This window comes from Styela clava, chromosome 2, assembly GCF_964204865.1.
Source record: "Styela clava chromosome 2, kaStyClav1.hap1.2, whole genome shotgun sequence".
In the NCBI taxonomy this organism is placed as follows: domain Eukaryota; kingdom Metazoa; phylum Chordata; class Ascidiacea; order Stolidobranchia; family Styelidae; genus Styela; species Styela clava.
In genome coordinates, this window is record NC_135251.1 from 23,126,234 (window position 1) to 23,138,581 (window position 12,348).

The window sequence follows — 12,348 nt, forward strand, 5'->3', positions numbered from 1 at the left end:
ATACGTTTATCATGATAAAATTATCAAAGAGTATAAAAAAAAATATTCTATTTCCAAAAGTGCACAAGTCTGCAATGAAAGATAATTAGAAAATTACAAAAAATGCCAACTTCTGCTCTGGTGGTCACATTCTTCATAAGAGCTAATGTTAAAATCGTTTTGTTCCTGCCACTTTTATTTTCGGCGGGTGGGGTGGGTTTTTCATGACTGAGGTCTATTCCGCCTCCGCCACTAGTGGGGGCAAAGGAAATGATTGATTGAAAGTGGAACCAAAGTGACTATAGCTTATACGGTAGTCACTTTGATTGGAACAATCTCGCCTGCTCATTTTCTGTTTACCAAAAAATCAACTGGTCTGTCGTATGCAGTAGAGTTATCCGTCAGCCGTGGGCCTAGTGCACTCCGCCGGACCGTAGAAACTGCAGAACTGTATTAATGTACGGGACCCTATGACCCGATGGGCATGGCTGAAACACAGAAACATTAAAATGGTTTGGCAGCATGTTATAGGCTAAATATAGAAGGGTTTGGGCTATTTAAGTCTGTAAGTCTCAAAGTTAAGTCATACCGGTACCTACTGATCTGCCACTAAAATTATAAAACGCTCTTCAGCAGCATTTTTAAAGTGGAGAAAGGTGCCAGTCTGAATTCCAGGGTGAGTGTCGCAAATGCACGACCGAGGCCGCTACCGGTCCCCGGTTCTATAGTAATCCCTGGAAATGCTGAAAATATTTTTGAGCAATTACCTCAGTACTTAGTTATGTGGATTCGAAAGTTCCTAGTTCGGTAGTTTGTATTGCGCAACACATCAGTATCCAGGTGTTACTGAATGCAAATCAAATTATGAGTTGCAGTAAGATCAGCATACTTCATTTAAATATTCTCTTCTTAGATCTGAAACCCTAAACTAATTAACATATAGACTAGATTTTGAATATCATTACACTATAGGCCTATTCAAGATGTTACGGAGAGGAACAGAGAGCAAGAAACCCATCAAGGAGAAGATACTTCTTTTATATGACATGATTTTCAAGCCTGGTAATGATGATTTAACCTCGGAAAATCCAAACTTTTGGGATGAATTTTTTTTGTTGAAGGTTCATCCTGAGTATATTGAGAAAAAGTTCGAGGTTCTTTCTCCAAAAGATGTATTACAACTAAAGGACAGGCTTAATTCTATGTTTGATAAATGTTTGGAATATATTCAATGTGATCAACCTGTAAGAGTTATTAATGCATTACAGACATTATCATCTTTATTTCGTGGAATATTTGCTTGTGAGTTGGGTGACCATGGCTTCGATCGTATTGATATTCTCATTGGCTTCGATATGGCAGAAACTAGCATGCATGTTTTACTGCGATGCCTCACTGCTGGCCTCCTTACTGATCATTATAATACTACAATCAAATCTGTTATTTTACAATTATTGCTCGTGATTGCTACTGGCATGGAAAACATAAGCCAGAACACTTTTGTCGAATACTTGATGGCAAATGAAAGCCTTTATGACACTTTGGTTGAGCTGCTTGCTGATCCAGTCGCTCGATCGAGACTCGGTAATGATACAGTTTTGCTGCTTGCACTCTTGGTAAATTATAGAAAATATGAGGGCGTGAACCCATTCATAATGAAGCTTTCTGTGTTGGATAATGAACTGGCATTAAATTGCCTTGGATCTGTCATATCTTCAGCTCTTGCCAGTTTCAATAGACAATTCATATCGAAGCAAGAAGAAACAAAGAGTACTGGATTGTTTTCAACTATAACAAACATGGTTGGAAGCATGTTCATAGGTGACTCTGATGAGCAAAAACAAATGATTAAAACGAATGAAGCCGTTCTTTTGGCTCTTTATGAAGCAATCCATCTAAATCGTAACTTTATTTCGGTCTTAACACACTCCCATGCAGATTCTATTATCGGGACACCTCCTAGAACGCCAGGAGGAACAGATGATGAATCTGTGCCAAGTCTTCCTAATACACCAACACCTGAATCTGTGCAGGAGGTTTCTACAACAAGAAATGTACTTTCTACATTCTTGCAATATACATCTATTGTTATGCAAGACACGAAACTGAAGCAAAATGTCAGCAGCACAAAGTTGTGTTTTATTGTTTTGACTTGTATCACTGAGGACCAATTCGCAAATTCATTTCTTCATGATGATAATATGCCGTTTCAGGTTTTGATTCACAGAATGCCAATGCGACATAGGAAACAAAAATCTGGCCCAGAGAAGGGAGGTGCTCCTTTGGCATGTTGGTTGCTTGATTTGACTGTCGAATTTATAGTCAGTCACATGATGAAAGATTTTCCTTTCAGACAGCACATGAGGTGCCTGGGAGTTATACATAGATTGATGTGTTATGAAAAGAAATGTCAAATCAGACTTATGTACAACTGGCGGGAATTGTGGACCGCTCTGATCAACCTTTTAAAGTTCCTTTTGGCGAATGAAAGTACCATGGTTAACAATTGGAAAAAGGGTATATTTGCTTTGTTTACTCAAATTGTTAACATCTTCAATATGTTTATCACATTCGGTGATACATTTTTGCCAACTCCCACAAGTTATGATGAACTGTACTATGAAATAATTCGAATGCATCAGGTTTTTGATAATCTCCAGGCATTTGTGATACGGTACAGCAACAATCTTGAATACAAAGACATTGTTCCTAGACTAGCGAGTGCCATGGTAAACCTTCAAGCCATTATTCGACATTTTACACCAAGAATCGACAAGTGGACAAAGGATAATAATTTGACTTCATTGACGGAAGAGGAAGTCCTGGAAGTTGTGAGAAATAATTACGACAATTTAACCTTGAAGCTACAGGATAGTCTTGACCATTTTGAAAGATATTCAGAAAGACCAAAAGAGACTCATTTCTTTACCGAGCTGGTGCGCTCAATAACAGAACAATATAAAAAGAATGTCACTTTTGCAAATATAAACTTGCAAGATTTTATGCATTTAGCGTAAAATTGTTCTGAGCGTAATAAGTCTTACCTGTTACTGGTTTTCTTATAAATTTCCCTTATTCCATGCTTGTTTACTTAAATAGTAGTTGCAAAGTACTATCTAACTTTTATCGAATGATCTTGCTTAGTTCTTCTCTTATTTGTTTGTTGACTTGAATTACTATATACTGTATGTAGACTGGAGTGTAATTTGCCCTGGACAAGCGTCCAATGAATACACGGGATACATTATTTATTTAACTGAAATCTTCCTAGTTCGCGTAGCTCACCCAATTTATTACTCTATGGTTGAGGTGTTGAGTATAGGTTGTGAGATCGAAATGTGTAACAAACAACAAGTCTAATGCTTTAACGAATAGGCCATCACACTCCAGTCAGTCTAGTCGGTTTCTAAATTAAGATAATCATGTCTTCGAAGTTTGTGAACCAGGAATGCAAATCTAAATCATATGTTCACTGTTAAAATCTGTACTCATTTATGACAAGATGAAATGCTGATGAAGGTTTTGTGATATTTTCAGTTTTGCCCTTGTCTGGAAAGTCGGAACATATTAAATTTCCAAACTTGTTAATTAGAATGAAACTATACTGCCAATAAGTATGTTCTGGAAAATATTCAGCTATCTCTTTTCTAAATTCAGTCACGCTGATGATAAGCTTTCGCCATGCCTGGTCTCATGGTCTTTGATAGTTGATCTACCAGTATATATGTATATTATTGGATATGGCTTTTCGCAAGCGAATATATTGGGCATCATGACATGAATCTGGAAAATATCAATTCCCTCCACTTCAGATCAGGCAGATTATATTACAGGCATATTAATTAAGAAATTAAAAATGGAGGGAAATTTGCGACGAGGGCCGAACATTCCAAAGTGCTTGAGCGGGAAAATATGTTTTGTTCTCGCCCATTTCGAAACCAGTTTGTTTGATATGCCAGGTCAGCATCGCAGTTATTTGATGTTGAACGTGTCATTTCAAAAACAAAATTCGACCCGGAGACCCCGGGGCTCGTGATTTTTTGAGAATTCAGTTGCACAATAAAATTCTATTGGCATTAGACCAGGCATGTCCAATCTTTTTAGTGCCGCGGGCCACTTTCACCCGAGAAAACTCATTGCGGGCCGCAAACTATATTTATATACCAGTTCTGATTTACGTTAGAATTTGCGCGTCGCTAAATCAAACGCTTGGATTGCACAAGCTATTGCGAAAAAACATACACACGATAGCAAACTATAAACAGAAAAAACAACCAGAGACAGCAGAAAATATATTGTACAGTACACTTTTTATTTTACAGTAGCGATGAGGATGATCGGAAGATAATAATCATAATGAATTAAATTTGGGGAACTTGTATATTGTGTATTGAACTGCGGGTCCTTTCTCCTTGATTACTTTCTACTTGTATGTATGTATGTTTATTCGTCTCGTAAAAGCAAAAACACAGGAGGTAGTAAATATCAGCATTGAAGACGGGATGTATACACAAGACCATACTGGCCTAAAACACATGAACGTGCGGCATACACCCCTTATGATAAGCATAAAATGCAATAAATCGAATAAGTATAATATGGTCCTTCATACAGACAGTTGTGCGAGGAGGGTGGATTAGGCAACATGGGCAACGGTGGAGTATGCCCAACTGTTTGTACAAAGGAGTTGGTAGGACAAGACAACATCAATAAATAGAGACAATACAACATGAAATATAATACATAATATATATACATAAGAATGAAATTTGGACATATAGCACCCTCGAATAATGATACCACATACTATAAATGGGAGAAATAGTCAACTTTATAGGAGAATGTGCATATATGGTATGTACCACTCAAGGGTGAGTGACCTAAGTAATAAATGGCTAATCTGGCAAAAATGCGTTCCTTCCAGGCTTGGGGAAATGCAATGTAATAAGTTCTGTCAAGTTATACGCATTTTTAAGGTACTTTGTATTTTATAGTTCTGAATACCGCTAAAAAAAGATCAGGATTCAAAAAAAGGATATTCAGGTTGCATTTCCATAAAACCTATCATGATCGCATTTCAGCCAGACAATTCAAAGGTATAAATGTATATTGAAATAGAGAACAATAAATTATAGGGTAAAGAATATCATTTTGCCATGTCATGGAATTTCCAAATTGAATTAAAATAATAATAAAATATGGTATCCTGTGATGAAGAAAGGGTTAGGATTGTTTAATTTGGTGTTGGGCGAGAATAATGGAATGAAGTTAAATAAAGCAGCATGCTACTTTAACAGTGGTCATTGTCCCTATTGTTTGCTACATTTAAATTTTGTTTCTTTGTCTGATTATTTAAGCATGGTGATGAAATTAGAATGGTGTGCTAGTTATTGAATCAGTCAATTGTTTCATGTTGAATCCGGGTGAAGTATCCTGTGGAGTTATTGAAATTGCCATCTGTTCTATGGCGAAGATTTCGACCGGTTCCTGATAGTTGTCCAATCAAAATCATGTAAGGTTCTCCTTTCCAGTGTTGAATTCACCTTAAAAAATAATCTCAAAGACAGTAATATGTTCAAAGCAGAGAAATTTGCTAATATGACGATAATATATATTGTTTAAGTTTGGAACGAAATTCTGAGTTTGATTTTGACTTTTTGATGTCATTAGGTAGGGAATTCCAAGCTTTTGGCCCACATACTACAATTGATTCTTGTGAAATACTTTTACTGACAAATGGAATAAAAAAATTATCTTTATTTCTGCTGTTTGAATTTGGGTTTGCTCGGAACAAGCTGTTCAGACTGGACGGGAGTTCTCCAATGTAGCAAGAGAGCATCATAGTACATAGTTCGAAGTTAGCTAAAACATTTTCTCGTAGTAGCCCATACTCTTTGAATAGGTCATTGACTTCTTCTCGATTTCCTCTATGGAAAACTCTTCTAATAAAACGATTACAAACACTTTGAATTTTTTTTAGAATGGAAGATTGGCGATGAACATAAGCTGAGGCACAGTATCGAATATGGCTTTCTATTAGAGAGTGGTATAGGGATATTAAACAGGAAGTGTTCAAATTGTTGGCTATTTTCGTAATGGCACTAAGAGACGATCTTGTTTTCGATAGCACCAGATTTGTGTGTTGTTTCCACGACAATTTATCATCGATCGTTACACCCAGAAAACGAGTCTGGTTAACCCTTCCTATATTTATTCCATTCAATTTCAGATTTTGTTGCGGTGTTGGACACTTTTGCCTTGACGCGCTAAATACCATATATTTTGTCTTGTCTACATTAATAGTAAGTTTGTTAGCAGACAACCAAGTTTGAATATTTTCTAAGTCAGTATTTGCTTTGGTCAAAAGTTCAGGCAAGTCTTTGCCTCGAAGATATGGTGTTGAGTCATCGGCAAACAGTATGATATCAGAGTGAAGAAGAGAATTTGGAAAGTCGTTAATAATGACTGAAAAGCACAATGGAGCCAAATGTGGCACTCACCACAAGGATGCTTGAACGAGATAGTATAAAAGTGAAAAGTAAAAATAACATGATCTCTTTCAACGAAATAGTAAGTATATTTGTTATACTTACTATTTCGTTGAATAAGATCATGTTGTTTTTACTTTCGGAATTAAATTTAGGTTGCAAATTTATTCCCATAATTTTCTTCGTCCAATGATCGCACAATAGCTTTCGATTTTGTTGAGCAAAACGCGGAGTCCTCGGCGGAATAAAAAATACATCAATGTCGACCTCCTTAGTGCAAGATTTGGTACATGTGATGAAGAGAACCGACAGTGGGATGTAGACGGCCGAAACGAAAATCACGAAACACACCTTGCCCTATATAAAATTCACGGCTCGTTGTAAAGTGGGGTTAAATACAACAGGCTGATATAGACAAATCCTCCATATCAGTGCTCACTACAGCCAAAGTCAATTGAAAGCGATGTCTCGAAATTTTTTATGTAGTCGCGTTTGAACGACGAGGAATATTATTTTTAATTATATTGTACTTAATTTTTTATGCGAGGTGTCAATTGTGGCTCAGATTTGTGGGATACATTGGGTTAAGTTTAGTTTATTTAATTTTGAAAAATACCGCGCGGGCCACTCAAAACCCTTCTGCGGGTCACGGTTTGGACGACCCTGCCTTAATTAAACGATGGTAAATATTAATAAATAAATATACACTCGATATATGAATATATATATATATAAGCTATATCAATAAATACGTTTGAATTACGATCGTTTGTTCTGTAAACCTTATCAGTTGTAATCGGTTGCCAAAACTAACTAACTGGCATAAGACTTTCCCCGTAACAATTTATCGTGCTTTGTTTTAACGACAGTAATAATTCCGAATAAGCGGCTTTGAATGATAAAGCATTTTATTTATATTTTATATAGCGGGTCATTTGATTAAAAAAGATGAAATTATTAGTCATTCTCAAAAGTCATAAAACAACTCATATAAAACATCAGGGAGAAATCGCGATTTCCTACTTTATAAATCTAGCAAACGCAACATTTCTCTTTCATTATTTATTAGCATCGGTGAAATTTTAAACAATTTGATGGGAAACAGTATAAAGTAGTAGGAAATGATCACGACTTTATATCAGTTATCCTCAACATCCTTAAATAACCTAACATAACAGAAAAGTTTGACTATCCCTGCCCATAGTTTGCCGTAAATGTATAACTAATAACCTAAAATTGAATTGCAATTTAGATACAAAGAATAGGAGGGCCTTGATCTGATATATCGCCGGATAAGAACAGAAGGGGCCTAAGTCACATTTTTGCAAAATCCACCTTTTTCAATATTATGGGGTTTTGAGCCATGCTCTACAAGGTGGTGGTCTTGAAATCCTGAATTTCTCAATAATAAAAATTTTAGCTGGACTTAGGACTGTAGAAGTTAAGAACAGAATGGGCCTAAGTCCAGCTAAAAAATTTTAATATTATGAAATTCATAATTTCAAGACCACCACCTTGTAGAGCATGGCTCAAAACCCCAAAATACTGAAAAAAGATAGTCCCAAGTTCCAATATGATGGGCATGAACATCAAAAATGAAATGTCCGAAACTTACATCTCTAAAATTTTTTCAGTGCAACTTAGGCCTAAGTCACCTTGTTTTACCCTGCATCCCATACAAAAAAAATTGAAGTTGTTGAGAACAGAATGGGCCAAAGTCCATTATGGGGTTAAAAAAGCAGGAAGGAATTGAAGCTGTAGTGCCAAAAAATATTGATTACACAGATATTCACATCCACATTAAAATAAACAGACCTCAGGTCTTTACTAAGTGTGAATATCTAGAAATTCTAAAATAAAAAAATTCCAAATTATTTTTTGCGTTTTTCTCAAAACTTCAAAATTGTGACTTAGGCCTGTTCTGTTTTCACCCGGCGATATATATTCACGTAGTATTATACTGGGTAATGAATTTAATGTGATCAATATTCTTTTAATAAATGTGCATTAGTATTAGACAAATTTGCTAATTGTCCAGAATCTCTATAATTTAAACCTCGTGTATACAATAAATTACTTCGAGACGATATATTTTGGACTATCGTGATTTAATTTGACCCAGCCTTGTCAAAATTTATTCAATATCACATATCTATTTCAACTCATAGTCATATTTGTCTATTTCCAAATTATTTGTGAAGGGTTGCAATGACAATCTGATTGTTTCCCATCTTAATACTTGTTCTGCGTAGTAATGTGTAAATCTCGCAGAAGTTCCATATGCATTTTGCTTTTTTACTTCACCCTAATGAATTAAAAATATAAAATTGTATTACTTTTATGCCTATAATTCATGTCTTAATCTATGGGTTTCTTCACACAACACATTGTCACTTATAGAACTTTCAATGTCCCTGTGATATTATCCCTTATATTTTATCATGTGTAAGCATAAAAGAAGATTCAGAACAGATTGAAAGTGTAAATTAATATACTAAATAATAATATATTTGCTATGGAATTATTATTTTTTGCTCTTCTCTATTTAAAATTTATTTAAATAACTTCCTAATCCCGATTAGAAATTTATCTCATCTCTAATCAGATATCATTTTTTTTCCATAGTGTATATAGTTTTTTTTTCCATATGTATATCCAGAGAGTGTAATATTGCAGAACCTGCGTTATTAATTTATTTATTCATGTGCTTGCTTTGGGTGGTAACCGACTCAGATGACTGTTTATGGTCGTATCGTTACCCCCCTGTCATCTACCGAAACCTAATTTTTCTCATTTTGCTATCATATATATATTGTAGGGGAAGGTGGGGCACGTTGGGACATGGGGCACAGTGGAAAATCAGCTCTCACACTGATACTATATCCGCAATCCTGTCCGCGGTTCGATGTTTCAATCCGCCCTTCGGTGAGTTACAACGCCCCCGCGAACGGTCAACGGACGGGTAGAGCGGCGCATGCTATGGGGTGAAATTGGTTTTGGGAGGTTGAAACTAAAATTTCACCATCCCAGTTTTTTTCTTTTTTCTACTTTAGCCTTTCCAACATGACAAACCACCGTCAGATAATTTAAAGCTATAGTGCATTGTAAAATATTCATAACGTTGGCGAGTGGATGTGCCTTCCGAATTTCGCCGTGGGATGGTCTGAAAATATTTGTTTCCTATGGGGAACAATGGACCGGGGTTCAGTGGGACATGCCCTAGAGGGCACAATTCGACAGTGTTTGATACAATAAGTGCTTAGAGACCTAGAGATGCGTTATATTTTGTGTAATATTATGAATTCTTTCGACCCATGACCCAATATGGAATATATTTGAGAATCAATAATATTTCCAGATTTAGATTTGAGGAAGGATTTAATCAAATTTGTTTGAGAAATTTTTTGTCAGAATATCTGAACTATTTCAGTTGAACATTGATTTTAAAAATATTAAATCTTTAAATTTGAAGTCTCCCTGTTCTTTAGACGATTATGCTGATTAATTGCTTATTTTTAAGGGCATACTTCGTTGAATTTCGACAGACTGACCCATTGTGCCCCAGGGTCTGTCCGAATGTGCCCCACAAGTGGGGTACAGTGGGACACTTGACAGACGTTTTTCAAAGCATTTTGGTAATAAGGTGTGTGTCGCAAGGGAATTTCTTAGTCGCTGAATAGAAACTGCATTTACCCCTCTATGCATTAGTCCCGCAAACTTAAGTGAATATGCAGAACTAATGACTCAAAATATGCAAAAGAAAAAAGTGTCCCAACCTTTCCCACTTTCCCCTATGTGTTTTCTGGTTTGACGAAACAATAAAATTCTCTCTCTTTCTCTAACATGACGCAATATGAGCACACCACAAAGCAAAATAATAAAAAAAAACATGAAAAGAAACTTCAACAAAATATACTAAATCAGGGGTCACCAACCTTTTCGAGGCAGAGGGCTACTTTCTAGGTGCAGATCAAGCTGCGGGCTACCAGTTTAATGTACACAGTCAGTTTGCTCAATTAAGCTTCAAATATTGATAATTACTGGTATTTAGTCAAGTAGAAGCACAGATAAACTTTAGGAGGATTCTTAGGGAAATCGAACGATTATCACAACATATCAAATAAATTTTTATCAATGACACTTGCATTTCAAAACTGAGTGTTTTGAAATTGATTTTGAAGTGATCACTACTATAATATCCTAGGAAACCACAATGTAATTGGATTATTCACAAACACTCTGCACAGTCCAAAATAAAATGGACTCAACAGTTGTACTATCAGATGTTGCAGAGTGTTGTACTCCGACGTGTAACTTGATACTGTAACTCTGAGCGTGTTTTGCATATTTTCATCAGTGAGGCGTGTTCCGTGTTTGTTCCTGGTGGAGTGAGTCGCGGCGGTATTGATGGTTACAACAATTAATATAGTGTCATTCCCAGTTTCCATATAAATGTGATTTAGACAAGAATAGCAGGACAAAATTTGATTGAGTTAGCTTACCTTTAAGCGCCGTTATTATTATTAAGCTTAGTTTGGAACAGACCTGCGGGCGACTCATATGGTCTTCACGGGCGACTTGGTACCCGCGGGCAGCGCGTTGATGACCCCTGTACTAAATAGTATGTCGCCACAAAACATACCTAATAAATTTGACAATAAAATTGTGAATAAATGATTGGGACGGACTAAAAGTAGGCACTTGCAAATTAGGCACTTTTTAGGCACTTTGGAAAAAAAGTAAAAAGGGCGTAATACCTTTTAAAAACATAATTAATTAGTTAAAAATGGTCAAATTAAATGTTGAAAACGCAAATTGCAACGGGCAAACTCAATAACAATATTTAAAACGTAGTATTAAAGGCAGTCGCACGCTCTTGGTCACCACATATGCTAGGCACATATTTAGGCACTTCGAAAAATAAAGAAAATGGCAATTATCACTAATAAAAGACAGAGACATAAACATAATACCCACACTGATTAGCCTGGGTAAATATCCAATAGATGCACTTGAGTCTAGTACTGGAATTTAAAAATAATAAATTGTTACCGGTAGGCACGTATTTAGGCACTTCGGAAAAAAGGTGAGATGGACGTGGTAACTCCTAAAAAGGTAATGAATTAGTTCAAAATATTTAAATTAAATGTTGAACGCGAAAATTGCAACAGTTAAATCCAATAACGATTTTTAAAACGTAGTATTAAAGGGAGACGCACGCGCTCTGTCACCACGTATGCTAGGCACATATTTGGGCACTTCGAAAAAAAAGAAAATGGCAATTATCACTAATAAAAGACAGAAAAATAAACATATTACCCACACTGATTAGCCTGGGCAAATATCCAATAGATGCACTTGAGTCTAGTACTGGAATTTAGAAATAATAAATTGTTACCGGTAGGCACTTTTTTAGGCACTTCGAAAAAAAGGTGAAATGGACGTAGTAACTCCTAGAAAGATAATGAAAGTTTTATAATGCGTTTAACTAGTCCCATCAATCCCATTTTCTTTATTTTTCGAAGTGCTTAATATGTGCCTAGCATATGCGTTGATAGAACGCGTGCGCCTCCTTATAATACTACGTTTTAAACATTATCATTGGGTTTACTTGTTGCAATTTGCATATTAATTTTTTAATTTAAATATTTTAAAATAATTCATTATCATTTTAAAAGTTATTACGCCCATTTTACGCATTTTTAGAAGTGTCTAAATAAGTGACTAAAAAGTGCCTACCGGTAACAATTTATTATTCCTAAATTCCAATACTAGACTCAAGTGCATCTATTGGATATTTGCCCAGGCTAATCAGTGTGGGTAATATGTTTATTTTTCTGTCTTTTATTAGTGATAATTGCCATTTTCTTTATTTTTCGAA

The 12,348-nt window shown here is 35.7% G+C and overlaps 1 protein-coding gene across 1 annotated transcript; it reads left to right on the forward strand.

The window, feature by feature from the left end:
- Positions 1 to 899: 899 nt before the first annotated feature.
- On the forward strand, positions 900 to 3,487 carry LOC120335669 (armadillo-like helical domain-containing protein 3). Its single transcript, XM_039403239.2, has one exon. The coding sequence runs from the start codon at positions 963 to 965 to the stop codon at positions 2,994 to 2,996; it is 2,034 nt and encodes a 677-aa protein (XP_039259173.2). The 5' UTR covers positions 900 to 962; the 3' UTR covers positions 2,997 to 3,487.
- Positions 3,488 to 12,348: the final 8,861 nt, after the last annotated feature.